The sequence below is a fragment of the Daldinia vernicosa genome (assembly GCF_022497035.1).
Source record: "Daldinia vernicosa strain CBS 139.73 unplaced genomic scaffold F5Y00scaffold_66, whole genome shotgun sequence".
Taxonomy (NCBI): Eukaryota; Fungi; Ascomycota; class Sordariomycetes; order Xylariales; family Hypoxylaceae; genus Daldinia; species Daldinia vernicosa.
Window position 1 is genome coordinate 115,375 of NW_025953982.1, and position 16,711 is coordinate 132,085.

The following is a 16,711-nucleotide window of genomic DNA, read 5'->3' on the forward strand; positions in this document are numbered from 1 at the left end:
ACATGATGATCGCGTCGAAAGAGTCGCGTCTCGATCTATTAATTACTAATTGGGAAGTTTTCGGCGGAGCGCGTTTCTGTGCTTGCCGTGGTACATAATAGTAGTAATTTTGTAAAGCTATAGGAGGTAGAGCCAAGATCGTCGCTACCTAACTTTCACTATTCAATCTTTTGTTACCAGTAACGTCCGCTTGTTCTCCACTGGCTGGTTTTCTCCATTATACATCGAATTTTCTCCATCGCGTCCCCTTTGTCAACCGACTTATTTATACGCACAATTCATTACGCACGACTTACGGGTATTCCAATGAGCTTATCATGAGTATAGAAGATTCGGGAGAGCCCCCCGCTAAAAAGAGGAGGTTTTTCGCAGATCCAGAAGACGAGGATAGTTCAAGTCGACACTACCTACAGAACACATCTCCTCTCGTAGAGAGGACTATCGACGATGTTACTAATCGGGTATCAACAGTGAGCGCCTCTGGCACGTATTCGGTAGAGCCTACCTCTGCAACGGAGCAAGGAATGAATTTTGACGAGAATACGTTCCAAAGTATTGTGGGAGATAATGTTGACTCAGAAGCGTTAAAAACGATCGGCGAAAACTGCGGGAATGATCTCGAACGGGCTGTTAATATGTATTTCGATGGGACATGGAAGAAATATCGCTCTCAACAACCCGTAAACAAGATCGCTACGCTTTGCTTGCCGAGGGATACTTCGGCAATTGTAACCGATAATTCTAAGGAACCTGATCCCCCACCGGCACGACCTCGACTGTCGCAGTCGATGCCTCACAGTCGCTATATCGGTGCATTTGGTGTTGAGGGATGGGCTACTCGCAGTGGAACAAACCTACTAAATCACGGAGATGTCGTTAAGATTGAGCGCCAGAAGATTCAGCCACCAGGCGCATCACTTAAAGCAAAAAACAAGGGAAACTCACCTCTACCGATTCGAGTAAACTCAGCTGCTGCTAGACGCGTAGACGTTATCGTGCGATTCACCGATTCTCGAGGGACGGAAATTGGACGGCTGGCCAAAGACACGGCAAATTGGATATCTTCGTTGATGGATCAGAAAGTCTGTAGGTTTGAAGGTAGTTGTGTGTACGCACCAGAGAGACTGAGAACAAATGACACCGTATTCCTCCAATTACGGTGCTTCTTAATGAGGTCCGCCTTCCAGAACGCAGGATTTCAGATGTCAGACAACCGCTCAACGGGTCTTTTTGAGGAAAAGGAAACCAATGAGGAGCGAGACTTACGCTTACGACAAGTAGCACTCGTGCGGTTGTTTCAGGAGATCAACCTCGCGCCGTCGAGAGGCAATGCGGCCGCAGCCAAAAGTGCGCGACAAGATCTTCTTGGTGCTGCTGAGCTTGCTGAAAAGAAGAGTAACGATGTATCCAAATCTACAAATCCTGGTTCATCACCACCATCGGAGGATGCCGAAGATGGCCAAGAACTCGAGCAAGATCAGCTTGATGCTCTATACCGGAAAGCTCAGTCATTTGATTTCAATACACCCGAGGCTGAACCAGCTGAATCCTTCGATATGACACTTCGTCCATATCAGAAACAGTCATTATATTGGATGTTAGCCAAAGAAAAAGACCGGAAGAACGAAGTTCGTGGAGCATCGATGCACCCTCTCTGGGAAGAGTATTCTTGGCCTACTAAGGATGTCGACGATCAAGAAGTTGCTCAAGTTGACGGTCAACCTAACTTCTATATGAATCCATACTCTGGTGAGATGTCATTAGATTTTCCTGCCCAAGAGCAACACTGCTTGGGTGGTATCCTTGCTGACGAGATGGGTCTCGGTAAGACGATTCAAATGCTGAGTCTCATACATTCGCACAAATCTGAAGCAGCAATGCAAAGTGCGGGCACATCCCTCAGTTCTGTAAATGGCCTTCGGAAACTCTCTTCTAGGTCTGGCGTCGTTTCAGCACCTAAGACTACCCTTGTTATTGCTCCAATGTCACTGCTTGCACAATGGCAAAGTGAAGCAGAAAATGCATCCAAGGAGGGTACCCTAAAGTCCATCGTCTATTATGGCACTGAAAAGATTGATAATCTTCAAGCCCTCTGTTGTGATACTAATATCACCTCTGCCCCTGATATTGTAATTACGAGCTACGGTGTAGTTCTTTCTGAATTTACTCAAATCACATCCAAGACAGGCAATAGAGACTCGCACAATGGTCTGTTCTCGTTGGACTTTTTCCGGATTATCCTCGACGAAGCCCATACCATCAAAAACCGCCAGTCGAAGACTTCAAAAGCATGTTATGAGCTTTCAGCCACTCATCGTTGGGCTCTCACGGGAACTCCCATCGTAAATCGTTTAGAGGACCTGTTTAGTTTAGTCAGGTTTCTTAGAGTCGAGCCATGGAATAACTTTTCGTACTGGCGAACATTTATCACCGTTCCATTCGAGTCTAAGGATTTCGTGCGTGCCCTCGATGTGGTGCAAACAGTATTGGAACCGTTGGTAATGAGGAGAACGAAAGACATGAAAACGCCCGAAGGACAGCCGTGAGTTACGATATACTTATTATATTCAGAGATTATGATACTAATTTTATTTAGTCTTGTCCCCCTGCCCCCGAAGTCAATGGAAATCGTTGAGGTTGAACTCTCGAAGGCTGAGCGGGATATTTACGATTACGTATTCACTAGGGCCCAACGTACATTCTCCGCCAACTTCGAAAAGGGGACGGTCATGAAAGCCTATACTACTATCTTTGCTCAGATCCTCCGTCTGCGCCAAACATGCTGCCACCCAACTCTGGTTAGGAATCAGGATATCATCACCGAAGAGGAAGCCGCCGGTGCGGAAGCCGATGCAGCCGCGGGTCTCAGCGACGATATGGACCTCCAGTCCCTAATAGAGAGATTTACAGCGACTACGGACGACGAGAAGGATGCAAATGCTTTCGGTGCCCATGTCCTCCAGCAAATTCGGGATGAGGCAGTAAACGAATGCCCTATCTGCTCAGAGGAGCCGATGATTGATCAGACTGTTACCGGCTGCTGGCATTCTGCTTGTAAGAAATGCCTGCTAGATTTCATAAAACATAATACGGATCGCCACCAAGTTCCAAAATGTTTTAATTGTCGTGAGCCTATCAATAGTCGTGATCTATTCGAAGTGGTTCGGCAGGATGACGACCCGGAAACGATACAGTCCCCGCCCAAGATTAGCTTACAGCGCTTAGGGTCAAATGAGTCCTCGTCAAAAGTTGTCTCGTTAATGCAGCACCTACGTCAGTTACGCAAGGAGCACCCACGTATAAAATCAGTCGTCTTTAGCCAATTTACATCCTTCATGTCACTCATCGAGCCTGCACTCGCGAAAGCTAATATGCGATTCCTCCGTCTCGACGGTTCCACCAACCAAAAGACCCGCTCCGCCATCCTGAATGAATTCAAGGAGTCCAATAAATTTACTATCCTACTGTTAAGTTTGCGGGCTGGTGGTGTGGGACTAAATTTGACGCAGGCGAAGCGTGTCTTCATGATGGACCCTTGGTGGAGCTTCGCCGTGGAAGCCCAAGCCATCGATCGTGTGCACAGGATGGGCCAAGACGACGAGGTTAAGGTCTATCGGTTCATCGTCAAAGACAGCGTCGAGGAGCGGATGTTAAAAGTCCAAGATAGGAAGAAGTTTATGTGAGCACTCATCATTTTCTCATTTATTATTATCATATGGGCGCAATGTAAGTTGCTAACGTGTTATTTTTCTAGTGCTACTTCATTGGGCATGATGAGCGACGAAGAAAAGAGACTCCAGAGAGTCGAGGATATCAAGGAATTATTAAGCTGATCTGGATATTATGAGTTATGCAGGATGGGTTGAGTCAATCCCTTCTCCCCTTATATATAAAGTACTTAAGGCATATCCAGCGTGCCCTTTGGTAAGAATAGATGAGCAATCAGTTGAGGGTGGCATCCTAGCTTTTGGACTTGGACTATAGACAGCATTAACTTAGGATCCCTCCCACATATGTTGAGAAACATTCAAGAGCCGGAGAACCCAAATAGCACAACACTTGGAATAATGATACGAATGCTAGAACTAACGCGACTATCGACTTGAATTGTTTGATAAACTACTCGCTCTCTTCCCAAAATCGATCTAATGCCTCCTGCCTGACTTCCCAAGCCCAATGATGGCACGTCTGATGTATAGCAGGACTCACATCTTCCTTCTGATGGTCATTTCCCTCATCAGTTACGCTACGTATACCATTTTCCACGTACCCCTTAAGGAGAACCCTGCGCCATCTTCCCTTTTCCCCAACACACCTCTGCCACCTACTTACTTGACGGTTATCGTCCGGACAGCGACGTCCTTGCCAGAATCTACAGTACCACTGAAACCAGCCGCGGACGTCGTATTCGTGCATGATCCACCCGGAGGCTTCCCACTGCTCGATAGTCTGCCCACATGCGACCCCGTACTTGTTAACCTCCGGGTTGACGGTCTCGCTGGTAAGGTACTTTCCTACGTCGAGGCCCTCGGTCCATTCCGCTGGTAATTCTTTCCAGTCGTCGGTTATGGTGGTGCGAAGGTGTCGGGAGTAAAGGGGGCGCCAGTAGGTTCCGCCGAAGGAACCCTCGCGAATGATGGCCTCGGGGGACTTATTGGGGGTGAATGTGGGGTGCGACGCGAAGTGATAGTTCCCCTCGTCGTCGCGCGTTGGGGGAGGTGCGGCAAGAGTCCACGAAGACCATTTTGTAACTAGAGCGTCAATGTCTAGACTAGGTTTTGTTGCCCGGCTTTTATGCGGCCGATTACTTGACGAATCTGATGAATCGTCTTGCATATCTCTAGGATTATTAGGTGGCTTTGCTAAAGCATTTGCAATACGAGCCGACGACCGCCTAGGGGAATTAATATAGAGCCTGCGGCGTTTTGCAGGAGATGGGTAGTGATCTTTGACTTTTTGATATGCTTTGCTTGAATAGCTGCTATTATGGAGTCCTAGATTTAGATTTTTCACAAGAGCCTGGTTACGCTTGATATTCTCAAGCCGGCGAGCTTCGTATTCGGCCATGATGATTACTGAAATATACCTGTAGGTAAGGTATTATGAATATATAAAAAGATTCACCTACGTTTATGTATCTAGCTTGAACGTGTTTGTGTAGTTTGCATATAGACAAAATGTGGTTGTTTGGGAACGCCAATAACTATCTACGTCATATACCAATTAGCTTTACCCCGGCTACCCGGCATACACTAGACTACATATCTGGATACACTAGGTATGTATGTAGTTTGGCTTCAGCAATGTATACGTCAATGTTATACAAGATACATTCTCGATTATTTATGTATGCATGTAGGTACTCCATATCCCCATATATTTTACTTTTTATTCCTGCACGTGTCAGGTATTTGAGTAACTAGAAGAACTTTATAAAGCTTAATCTGGTGGACATGTCACATTGGACTATCTTTTGTTCAGTTACACAAGATCAATACGCAGCTAAAAACTAAGTCCCGGTATCCAATAGCATCATCCCTTTTCAAATTACCAAATACTGACCCCTAACGTCGGGCCTATTCCAAGCTTGAGTATTCCAAGCTTGAAGTGGGGAATTATTATTTCACTATGACCTTATTCAGTCAGTCAGTCTTCTTAATAGCACGATACACTTCTAACTGTTAAAAATATCTATATATGCATGCGTAAGGTATTCCTGCAACCTGTAACCAATCAATGGATATATTTATTGAATATCCTACTTTGTTCGCCAATCCCTTCGTCTCATATATCTCCAAGGGTCAGTCGGTCCCGGTCTTACACAATGTCGCACCGATCTTCCTCAAACAGTACCGCATTGGCAGACGATCTGCATGACATTAGTCCTAAAACAACGGCGCCAATCCCCGAGCCCGCACACAGTACAAGCGCACCCAGTACAAGCGCCCCATTCTCCGCATCTTCAGAGAGTCCACAAGATAGAACTAGGACACGACCTCACTCGTCACGCCATGGCTCGCGCCTCAAGTTCAGATCTCCTCGGCAATCTGCTGATAATAATGACCCTCCAGCCTCTCGAACCTCTACACCCAGACGACGTATGACTAGATCGAATGCGTTTAAACCTATAGATCGCTTCGAAGAGTTTGAAAACCGGCCAGGGTGGAAGCCGGGTGCTGAACCAGGTGTTGATCCTTTGAAGCCTGACGGTGGTCAAGAGACGGTACCCACCCTTCACGCAGAGTGCCAAATCACGGTTGTCGACTTCTCTCAAGACGAGTTAAAGGTACATGAGTTTGACAATCATCAACTCATCGAATTTATCCAAAAGCCACAACCTGATTGGGTAAAATGTCGATGGATCAATGTCAATGGTCTGTCGTGGGACGTCATTCAAGCCTTGGGTCAACATAAAGACCTACATAGGTTGTCAATTGAGGATGTCATGAACCCAAGAAATCGCACGAAAGCTGATTGGTAAGGAGCTTCCACCCTAAAAAATTGCACTCAGTGACTAATTATCTTTCAAAAGGTATACTAATCATGCCTTCATTGTTCTCACGTGCCAGAAGCTGGTCCGCATAGTAGAGGATGACAGCAGTGACGACAAGAGCAGCCTTGACGAAGAGAGTGAGAAGTCGGTAGGCAAGAAGGCTAGGCGATGGTTCCGCAGGAAATCGGAGAATAGCACGAAAGAGGAGGATACCGCGCTGGAGAGTGGCACAAAGCAGACGATGACACCAAATCAAAGCTTCACGTATCAACCGACTAATTTCTCCAATGTGTTCAACCCGGACACGCTACGTACATTGCAGAGATATCATGCCTCGCCAAACTCTGCGCGAACAGAATACATGGAGAAGAACTCAGCTCTGGTCTCTAGAGGCGTAGCAGTCACTGCTGAGCAGGTTGCTATGTTCATAACATCGGATAACACGGTAATTGCCTTCTTTGAGCAATCGGCTGGTGATGTAGAGAAACCTATATTGGCTCGGTTGGCAATCCCAACTACAATCCTAAGGCAATCCTGCGATGCATCAATGGTTGCACAGGCCATCATCGACGCAATAATCGACATGGCTATACCAGTTACCTCATGTTATATGGATGTTATCGAGGATCTAGAGCTCGACTTTTTTATAAGCCCCAAGATCACCGACTGCAAGTTCCTCTACATCGTGATTTCTGAAGTCAGCAAATTATACAATCTCATTAACCCAATCCAAACGCTTATCGGTGCGCTCCGCGACCACAAGACAAAGCTGAGCGATACCGCCACAGCGAGGGAACTACAGAATCCCAACGAAGGAGTCATCATCTCACCAATGACTTGCACCTACTTGGGCGATGTGGTAAGTTTCTTATCAAAGTGCTAGATATAGCCTAGCTAAATTCATTTAATCCTCTTCTAACTCAATCACTAATTCACACGTTATAGTACGATCACTGTTATCTCATTACGGAGGGTCTCAATCAGATCAAAGAGCTGGCTAATCACATGATTAACCTCACCTTTAATACTGTTTCGACCAACCAAAACGAGAGCATGAAACAATTGACTATGGTTACCATCATATTCCTGCCGTTAACATTCTTGACTGGATACTTCGGCCAGAACTTTGAGCACTTTGCGCCGATAACAGGCGATGTTTCGTACTTGTGAGTCTACTCCTGATATCAATACTCACGAAGCCAGTTACTAACGCAAGACAGCTGGTGGATTGCAATTCCCGTCATGGTAGCAACAATTCTAATCTTGATGCGCCATACTATATTTGCCTGGGTGGTTAGGATCCGACAGCGAAACGACGTCAGGAGCATCAGAAGGAAACAGGAACTCAAGAGGGCCCGGACACGTGCCTTGATGATAAAAAAATCAAAAGAGAACAATCAATTTTGATTCTAGATTGTGACCCAAACAGGAATGCCGAATAAACGCCATGTGAACTCCATACATTTCACATTCATGATATTGGATTGTTGGCTTGCATAGGGGGCATCTGCTTATTTAGGCATTGTGTAATTAAAATGATACCCTGTACAGAATTGTTTCTATTATACTTACAGACATTGCCCTCCGGATTATCGCCAGTCGTCGATTCTGGATTATAATTTAGATCTACCTATTATGATACGTAATAGGTTAGGTTTGATCATTGGCAAATATGCTAGTTCTTACCTCCTAACGTGTAAGAAATACTTGTTTCGTATATCAGTATCCCTGAGGTGCTTTAGTATATCTGCGAACGATTATAATTTCCGCTATATTGTTTGTACAATGTGATTACAACCACTCAAGCTTGAGCGCATCCCACATTATCCCTCTCCATCTATGGTTTTGCGTTAGACTCCTACGTTTTGGTTAGCACGATTATATAGACGTATAGAGAAGACCGAATTAGGTCCCCAAGTGCAGGGTGAAAGGCATATCAGAGATAATTTATACCACTTACAAATCTAGCCTGTTGGCTCTGTCAGAGAGGAACATTTCCCCGGGGATAATGAACTGCCTAGCATAATAACCGCCGGATGTCGTCGCGCTTCGATACAGCGCCCCGTCTGTTGCGTTTTCGCTCACGATAGTCCCGACCAACTGCTGATTCATGCTGACGTTAAGACCCGTCGGTTCGACCTCCGGAAAAGCGTACGAGTCCCTGCCAAGTCCGTATCCGTTCTGGCTCGTGTACCCCGCGAACGAGAGACTGAGGACTGCACCGCGCTCTCGGTCTGCTTCGGGGAAGATCACGGTCCAGTTCCCTTGCGCGCTCTGTGCGAAACACCAGTCGTCGTCCTGGCTAGAGCCGATGGCGTATACGAGGTTCGCTGGACATGCGTCGCTTAGGCCGTGTTCCATTGGTACCCCGCCTAATCTGAACCCGAGCGTCTTGCGGTCGAAATCACCGATTCGCCATCCTGGACGCCGGCCTGTTGTTGGAACTTCCCATACGATGGTACCTAGGTCGATCTCGGAACGGTTTGTACCGGCGAACTCCACCGCCGTGCCATTGTGCGCGCCTTCTACGTCGGCAAGAGAACCCCCGTTGGCCCACGCTAGGAGGCGATACCCCTTTTCCCGTCGAACGTGGCTCAGGACGAAGGAACCGTTGGCATCGGCGTACGTGGTATACTGGTAGTTAGAACCCTGGTTATTGGTTTCGGCGCCGTCCTCGTCGCCCAGGAAGATAGCGGCGCCGGCTGCGGGTCGTCCGTCGCTGAAGACTAGCCGCCCTCGCACAGTGCCTCGCTGGCGGTATTTGGTATCCTGGAGCCAGGGGTAAGGCCACGCTGCGTCTTCTTTTTTACTCCGGGCCGCGGCATCGTCTAAGTCGCCGTTGTTGACGTAAAAGAGCCATGGTCCCCACATCTTGCCTGGCGGGATTAGATTGCTGAATTCGGAATTGTAGTGTGACCCTAAGCCAGACGTTGTCGTTAGTTCTAGGTATGTATGAAAAGGGGTTGACTAGGTAGCAAATTGTCGTCTCACCGTGATACATGTGTAGCAGAACGGCGTCGTCGGTAGAGCTCTCCCTGTGAAGCATAAGCTCCTGCTTGAGGTGGTCGCCGATGTAGTAATCTTTCCCCGGAGCCATCACATAAGCTCCGACGCCGTCTCCGTATAAGCCGTGGAAGTCGAGGTCTCTGACGTAGCACGAGAAATCATATTTAGTGATGTAGCTGCCGTCGGGCCTCTGCCAAGTCTCGTCTTGCACTTTGTATCCGGTTTTGATGTCTTGGATCGCGGGTAGCGGCGCATTCTTGATGTTGGTCCGACCCCAAGTAAACTGAAGCGGGTCGAGGCGGTATAGGCTCCGGACCTCGCCCTGGTATCCTAGATTCCGGTTGGTGACGTATTGGTAGTGACCGTTTAGACCACTAAAAAGAACGTAATAGACGTTACCAAAGTAGGAGTTGTTGAATCCTACGTGGATCATGGAGTCCGTCTTTTCGATCAGGGTCGGGCCGGACGTGAAATTGAACGTCGTCTTGCCGCCCGTGTCGGTGTAGCCTCCGGTCGCGTTACCTACGATTTCCCGGCGGTTCCACCACATTTTTGTCACGTAGCCGGACGACTCGACGTCCATTGAGAAGGTGTCGCCATTGGAAATACGCGTCACATTCTCGTTGATGATAGTCATGGAAGGCTCGCTACTGACCAAGGGGAGAATGGCGAGAGCCGAGGCCCATCGAGCAACTACGTTGACCCTCATGATAACGCCTGGTACTATAACAAGGGTCGGTGCGGAGGTCGAATAAACATATAATCATTAGGTAGGTAGTTACCCAAGATACGTCTACGCTATCTATTTATTTATAATTTATAAATAATATTCTCCATATAGAACTGATTCCTGATCTTACGAACCCATATCCCCAACTAGCAGCAGTATGTAGGGGGAACATAGCCCGAGCTTGACGGGTTAACTTGCATGGCTTACCTCGTTTAAGCAAGTTAATGAGGCCTAGTCTCCGCAGGATAGAAGACTGCAGGGTATAACGTTCGTGGAATTGTTTACCGAAGAGGGGAGCTGTGGGGTTACCCCGTACAATACCCCATACCCCAGACGGCAGGGTTAGGTTAGTTAAGAGGCGACAACGGCTTGATACTTGGCTATTGTTGTTAATAGTATCGTAATATATAAGTAGACGCGGGATGACCGAAACGAAGTGACCAATCGAATATGATAGTACTATTTGAACGGATTTAGAGAATATAAAGGCTTAAGGAGTATATAAGCACTAGATATATATAAGAAGTGTGACGGTTTATAAATACATTAAAACGAAATATTTAAACAAATAACAAAGCTCAGAAAGAACTTTGTAGTTTGAAATAAGTCTACCTCTCGATCAGTTCCGTTAACTACGTCTGTCTCAGATGCATTAAATCAATGTAGGTACCTAAGGTTAGGTACTGTGAGATGTACCAAGGTACATCTCAACACGTGACTGATCGTCACGTGTCATTCAGACATTCAGAATCATCTTGAGTGTTTGTAAAAAAAAAATAATAATTCCTTTAGATAATAATTCCATCAATACATGAACTATTCAACAGGTACCTACCTAATACCGTCAATTCGATGGGGGTTCTTAACGGTTGCCCGCCAACTGTTCGCGTCTGACAAGGTCTAAGCCTCCCTCACTCAACTTATTATTGTTTTCACGTCCCAACGCGATCATCATCTTCGGAACAATATAAAGCAATACCTTGCTTTATACGTGCATATATCGATAATAATGGACGCCCATCATCGCGCAGTAGCATCCATATCCAAGAGGTTGCAGGAGTTCTATGTGCAACGCCAACCTTTCAGAGTCTATCATGGCTCTACCAACAGCACTCGCACCTCAGAGAAGAACACTGACAACACGGTAGATACCAGCAAACTTGACCATGTTCTAGGAGTCGACAAAGCCACTAAAACGGCGCTGGTGGAACCTAACGTCTCTATGGACCGTCTTCTCGACGCGACTAGAAGCGCCCAGTTAGTCCCACTGGTGGTTATGGAGTTTCCGGGCATTACCGTTGGCGGCGGGTTCAGCGGCTCGGCCGGCGAGAGTAGCTCATGCCGCTATGGACCTTTTGATTCAACTATTAATTGGATCGAAATAGTCTTGCCTAACGGAAAAGTCGTGCACGCATCCAAGTCCGAGAGATCCGACCTCTTCTGGGGTGCAGCATCTGGGTTCGGAACCCTCGGGATTGTCACGCTCTTGGAGGTCCAGTTGAGAGATTTCCAGGGCTTCGTGGAGTTGACGCATTATCCCACAGCAAACTTCCCAGATGCTCGAAGAAGGATACTAGAGGAGCTTGGGAAGCAGACCGTGGAGTTCATCGATGGTATTGTCTTTTCGCCCAAGTCAGCTGTGGTTTGTTCCGGTCGCCTGGTCAATATTATACCTATAGGCGCCAAGCCCCGACGATACTTGGGCCGACAAGATCCATGGTTCTACTTAGATGTCCAGAAGAGGACCAAGAAGGCGGGAAAACCGGTTGTCGATTACGTTCCGCTGGTTGATTACCTGTTTCGATGGGATCGCGGCGGCTTCTGGGTGGCTAAACACGCTTACAAGTACTTCTTCACGCCCTTCAACCGAATCACACGCCGCTTGTTAGACAACTACATGCATGCCCGTGTGATGTATCACGCCCTACACAAGAGCCGCCTGTCAGATACCTATATCATTCAAGACGTTGGTGTACCTTTTGCTGCCGCCGATGATTTCTTCGTCTGGGTGGACCAGACTCTCAACATCTATCCTATCTGGCTGTGTCCGTTACGTCTGCGACGCGAAACACCCAATGCGGCACATGGGCTGCATGCGAACTTTGCCAACCCGCATTATCCGGAGTTCATGCTTAACTTTGGCATTTGGGGACCCGGTCCTACTGACTACCGAAAACTAGTGCGTCTGAACCGTGCAGTCGAGAAAATGGTCCACGAGCTAGGTGGCAACAAGACATTGTATGCCCAGGCCTACTATACCGAGGAGGAGTTTTGGAAATCTTACGATCGGCCTGCTTACGATAATGTGCGCGAGAAGTACCACGCGTCTCATCTACCGAGTGTATACGATAAGGTTAAAGTTGACGAGGACGCGAAGAGGAAGGTCATGGAGGGCTCAAGAATGCCGGTGGTTCTTCGCAATGTTCGGCCGTTCCAGGGCTTGTATGGGGTGTATAAAGCATGGCGCGGCGGCGATTACTTACTGCAGGAGAAGAAGACGTCGACTGTAACTACAAAACCGGCGAAACATGATTCTTAATTCATAATATGCTTTAGATAGGTAGGTAGGCATAGCCAGGCCAGGGGCTACTCACGTTCTACGGCACTGTATGATCACAGACATTAATTGAACCATTAGCATTGCTATATATTTTGGTAATTCATGTTTATATCCCTGTAATATCTCGATTACCCAAGTATCCTCCGACTTGATCAGAGACGAGATGAGCAGCATCATCTTCTTACGAAGACAGCTTAACGACGTAGGCTCCACGCTCGATCGTGTTGATCAAGATGTAGCCGCTCTCGAAGTAAGGGTAGTGAGACCAAGTGCCCTGGAACTCGATCTGGCCACCGCCCTCCTCGTTATCGTCCTCGGGGTAGATGTCGAAATAGGCGACCTCTTTGACGCCCTTGCCGGTGGGGTCCGAGGGGATGGACGAGATGTCGAGGATGTGGAGACCGCCGCCGTAGTTGCTCTGGTACGCGTAGTCGCCGTTGACGAACTGGTTGTGGTCGATTCCCTTGCGAGACGCCCTGTAGTAACCGGTCTGCTTGGGCGCCTCTAGCGAGGAGATATCCCAGATGTAGGTGATGGGGTATCCGGGCTCGCCTAGACCAGCGCCGTCGTACTCGTCGTATTCGTCATCTAGGACGAGGTACTGCTGCCACTGAGTGTCAAGGACCCAACCTTGGTGGGTGTAGCTGGCGCCCTCGTACGAGGTACGCGAGATGATGGTCGGGTTCGCCTTGCTCGTCACGTTGTAGATGGTCAAGGTGTCCTCGTTGTATCCGTAGCAGATATCCTCGCCCACGTACTTCTCGTCCGGACCGCGGTAGATCAGGCACTGCGCATCGTGCACGTAGCCGTCGGCAGCGGCGCATCCGGGGGAAGTCAAGTTGGAAAGGTCGGACAGGTCAATGAAGATGAGGCCGGAAGCGCAGGCAGAGGTGCGCGGCTGTGCGCCAGAGGCGACGGCGTAGCCGACCTCCTCGTTTGTCTGGACGGTGTGGGAACGGCCGGAGGGAAGGCCGTTGAAATGGGAGATGTCGTCCTCGTTGTTGAAGGTGACGGGCTTAGCAGGGTCGATGTCGAGGAGCTTAGACATGTCAAAGACTTGGATACCGTGGTTGTTGGCCTCGCTGCCAATGACGATGTAGTTCTTGTAGCCCTTGATCTCACGCCATAGCGACGGTTCGGCAGCCGAGTACTGCGGTAGTCGGCCGAGGTAGACGAGCTTGCCCTCGGGGCTGATCTCAGCGAATGAGGAACCGTCGGACTGAGCGATAGCCACGAATTCACGGCCGTCCGGGCTGGTCCAGCCCCACGAACCGGCACCCTCGCCGCCGTTACTGCCGAGGTCGGCGTGAGACTTAAAGTCGTACAGGTCGAGCTTGCTGCACTTGAACGTGTAGAGCGGGTCGCCGGCTTGGAGCTCGGCGATTCCGTTCACGCAGGGGACTACATCGACGGCAGCATCCATGCTCTTGTATTGGGTGGAGTCGAAAATGCCTTGCTCTCTTCGGCTGTCCCAGTACGCCTATGAGTTCTTCGTTAGCATAACCAACCAGCCGACATGGCCGACGTAATTATGTTTTCCGTACCATCTTAGTCGACATGATGTGCTCATGTCGGATACCGCTGTCGAAGATCTCAGCCGCCAGCTTCTCATCGGGCGGTAGCTCCTTTGCCGCCGCGAAGCTAGAGAGAGCCGCAAGGGCGACTGCGTTCAGAGAGTACTTCATCCTGCTTGACGTCTGTTTTCCCCAGGTTTGCACTTCGATTACTGATCCTCTCGACTTGTATCCGAGCGATGAAGACGGAGAATAAGGGGAGGGGGAGCTAACTTCAAAGCCGACTCCGCCCTGACGGCCCTTAAGTATTCATCCACAAAGGCTGTCGCGATAAGGCAGCTCGGATCGAGAAGCCGTGGTCGCCAATACGCTCGACCACATATCGACGAGGGTGTTGGCCTTGGAGAGATGGCATCATGAGTGTAGATACTGTCGTAGTATCCCAATCTACCTAAAGAGGTAGGTGGGTGGACGATTTAATTTGTAGAGCAGCGCGGCATGAGTCGAGTTCTGGACTATCCCCCGGCATTTTGGTCTGCGCCTAGACCTTGGCATCCAATTACGCCACCATCTTGATAGACGGTCGAAAGAATCGCGGTTGCTGGGAAAGCGTCCCTGTTCGCCCAGCCCATACCCATGTCATGGCTTGTCCAATCGACAGTCGCCTTTTAGTTATATAGTATAGAATGCTCGAGGATTTATAAGGTTGGCCCTTTGCCGCGATGCCTATCAATTGCCGAGAGAGGCAGGAGGATTGCCGCTCGTTCCCCACGCTCGATGGAGGCTCTTGGCGGCTCTTGACTTCGTGGCTGCGTGACCATTTATTTTCCTTCGTTGACAAGATCGATATCGAAGCCGGATGGGTGAATAAGAGAGGGGGTTGGAGACGAGAGATACCTACTATGTACAAGGCCGAGAATACGAACGACTATATCGTCGCATGTGCACGCACGCCATCCCTACGTGCATTCGTATTAATAAAGCATTACGGCTTGGGCCGCCATCTAGCGACTGGGAAGTGGTTGCTATCATCAATGATGCAAGAGACTCTTAAGAATCAGATAATAAGAAAGGGCCGAATTCCCCTCTTGGAAGATCTGAATCTGTACCAATAGTGCTGACATGTGGATGCTATCTATCGGTACCTACAGAACCTATTTCCATCGTCGACGATCATTCAGCCTCCAGAACGAGGCGTCCAAAGAGCCCAACGTGCCTTACTAGCCAGGTAGCGGCAGCAGTCCCAACAGATACGTTTGATATGCAAGCCACCTTAATGCCAGACTACACTTAGCCTATTCCGCGCCGATCATGTAGAATACGGGTTCCGTCGGCGTCAAAAAGCCGGGGGTATCACCAACCAATCGCCTCTCCGCCTCCGACGTCCAGAACACCGATTCAGGAAACTGCCCGTATTCTGTCGGGTCAATTGACTAGCTCGTCTAGGAAGCTCTCAAGATCTTTCAGAATGCGTCTGCTTTTGGAGATCGGTGTTGTGTTGTAAAGCGAACGAACTTGCTTGGCGGAAAAAACTTCACAGGTTCTGGAAGACAACCTACCTACCTACTGGTTCATTCTAGGGTTCTTACTAAAGCAACCTCCCAATTTGCCTTCCTAATTTCGTAAGAGTAACGTGAGATAAGAGGCTGGGCTTCTAGCCTTAGCATTACTAATAAGTAACAGCTCGTATGAAAGATTGGAGTAGTGTGGTATTAAAACCGCAGCTAACATATTCAGGCATCTGCGTGGGCACCGGATCAAAATTCATGGCTTATAGGTTCCAGCCTCTTGATAATACCCACCGTGATATAACAGTTGCGTTTTTTATATATATAAAACAAGTTAACTCGTAGCAACATTAATATCTCTACTAGCATTTCGAGCTCTTCATGTTTAATTGGGGTTATCCAATAATACCACTATCGTTACGAAATTTATGTTTCATTGCTCTCGAGCTGGGGTTAACTACCTGCAATAATACTAATTCTTTACTACAATAGTCAGAACATCAAGAACCTAAGAATAGTTGATTACCTTAGGTACCTAAGACCGCATCACTATCCACACATTAATATTTGATGGCAATCGCCTAAGTTTGAGTCCTAGGCCCTATGTATTTCATACGGAGGTAATGCTCTACGTAGCACAATCATTCTAGTCGTGACTACCCCAGCCGGAGTGTATAGTTAACATCTACTTTCTGTGCCTTCTAGGTTTGTGAAAGCATGAAGCAGACGGGGGGTTTAAGCAACGAGAACCCATGGAATAGGTAAGATTGAATTAAGCTAGACAAAACTAGGTAATCATCCATACTGATTTAAAAACAGTCTTGATTATATATGGGGCATCTTACGGGTTTAAATACCGACATGTAGAGACATGAACATTCCTCTGAATTTAATCGCGAT

The 16,711-nt window shown here is 48.2% G+C and overlaps 6 protein-coding genes across 6 annotated transcripts; 3 read left to right on the forward strand and 3 right to left on the reverse strand.

Moving 5' to 3' along the window:
• Positions 1 to 68: 68 nt before the first annotated feature.
• F5Y00DRAFT_186804 (SNF2 family N-terminal domain-containing protein) lies at positions 69 to 4,119 on the forward strand. The gene is made up of 3 exons (XM_048005101.1): positions 69 to 2,542; positions 2,597 to 3,679; positions 3,755 to 4,119. The coding sequence occupies exons 1-3, from the start codon at positions 318 to 320 to the stop codon at positions 3,831 to 3,833; spliced, it is 3,387 nt and encodes a 1,128-aa protein (XP_047860784.1). The 5' UTR covers positions 69 to 317; the 3' UTR covers positions 3,834 to 4,119.
• Positions 4,120 to 5,143, reverse strand: F5Y00DRAFT_273531 (uncharacterized protein; the record flags this gene model as incomplete). The annotated part of the gene is made up of 1 exon (XM_048013195.1): positions 4,120 to 5,143. The coding sequence occupies exon 1, from the start codon at positions 5,065 to 5,067 to the stop codon at positions 4,120 to 4,122; it is 948 nt and encodes a 315-aa protein (XP_047860785.1). The 5' UTR covers positions 5,068 to 5,143.
• Positions 5,144 to 5,824: 681 nt separating this feature from the next.
• Positions 5,825 to 7,900, forward strand: F5Y00DRAFT_266178 (uncharacterized protein; the record flags this gene model as incomplete). The annotated part of the gene is made up of 4 exons (XM_048011903.1): positions 5,825 to 6,477; positions 6,533 to 7,352; positions 7,439 to 7,659; positions 7,714 to 7,900. The coding sequence occupies 4 exons, from the start codon at positions 5,825 to 5,827 to the stop codon at positions 7,898 to 7,900; spliced, it is 1,881 nt and encodes a 626-aa protein (XP_047860786.1).
• Positions 7,901 to 8,284: 384 nt separating this feature from the next.
• F5Y00DRAFT_255730 (polysaccharide lyase family 4 protein) lies at positions 8,285 to 10,082 on the reverse strand (the record flags this gene model as incomplete). Its single annotated transcript, XM_048010315.1, has 3 exons — positions 8,285 to 8,351; positions 8,454 to 9,411; positions 9,485 to 10,082. The coding sequence occupies 3 exons, from the start codon at positions 10,080 to 10,082 to the stop codon at positions 8,285 to 8,287; spliced, it is 1,623 nt and encodes a 540-aa protein (XP_047860787.1).
• Positions 10,083 to 11,015: 933 nt separating this feature from the next.
• F5Y00DRAFT_247863 (FAD-binding domain-containing protein) lies at positions 11,016 to 12,877 on the forward strand. The gene has a single exon (XM_048009337.1). It carries the CDS (start codon positions 11,239 to 11,241, stop codon positions 12,766 to 12,768), a length of 1,530 nt encoding a protein of 509 aa, XP_047860788.1. The 5' UTR covers positions 11,016 to 11,238; the 3' UTR covers positions 12,769 to 12,877.
• An 18-nt stretch (positions 12,878 to 12,895) lies between these two features.
• Positions 12,896 to 14,793, reverse strand: F5Y00DRAFT_273538 (uncharacterized protein). The gene is made up of 2 exons (XM_048013196.1): positions 14,334 to 14,793; positions 12,896 to 14,269 (listed from the first exon to the last, which is right to left on the reverse strand). Exons 1-2 carry the CDS (start codon positions 14,472 to 14,474, stop codon positions 12,971 to 12,973), a joined length of 1,440 nt encoding a protein of 479 aa, XP_047860789.1. The 5' UTR covers positions 14,475 to 14,793; the 3' UTR covers positions 12,896 to 12,970.
• Positions 14,794 to 16,711: the final 1,918 nt, after the last annotated feature.

Bases quoted from the DNA above. Each gene is read 5' to 3' on its own strand.
- F5Y00DRAFT_186804 (XM_048005101.1), top strand. From the start codon at position 318: ATGAGTATAGAAGATTCGGGAGAGCCCCCCGCTAAAAAGAGGAGGTTT. The intron at 2,543-2,596 runs GTGAGTTACGAT...AATTTTATTTAG, and splicing joins AAAACGCCCGAAGGACAGCC to TCTTGTCCCCCTGCCCCCGA. The intron at 3,680-3,754 runs GTGAGCACTCAT...TTATTTTTCTAG, and splicing joins CAAGATAGGAAGAAGTTTAT to TGCTACTTCATTGGGCATGA.
- F5Y00DRAFT_247863 (XM_048009337.1), top strand. From the start codon at position 11,239: ATGGACGCCCATCATCGCGCAGTAGCATCCATATCCAAGAGGTTGCAG.
- F5Y00DRAFT_273538 (XM_048013196.1), bottom strand. From the start codon at position 14,474: ATGAAGTACTCTCTGAACGCAGTCGCCCTTGCGGCTCTCTCTAGCTTC. The intron at 14,270-14,333 runs GTACGGAAAACA...AAGAACTCATAG, and splicing joins ACATCATGTCGACTAAGATG to GCGTACTGGGACAGCCGAAG.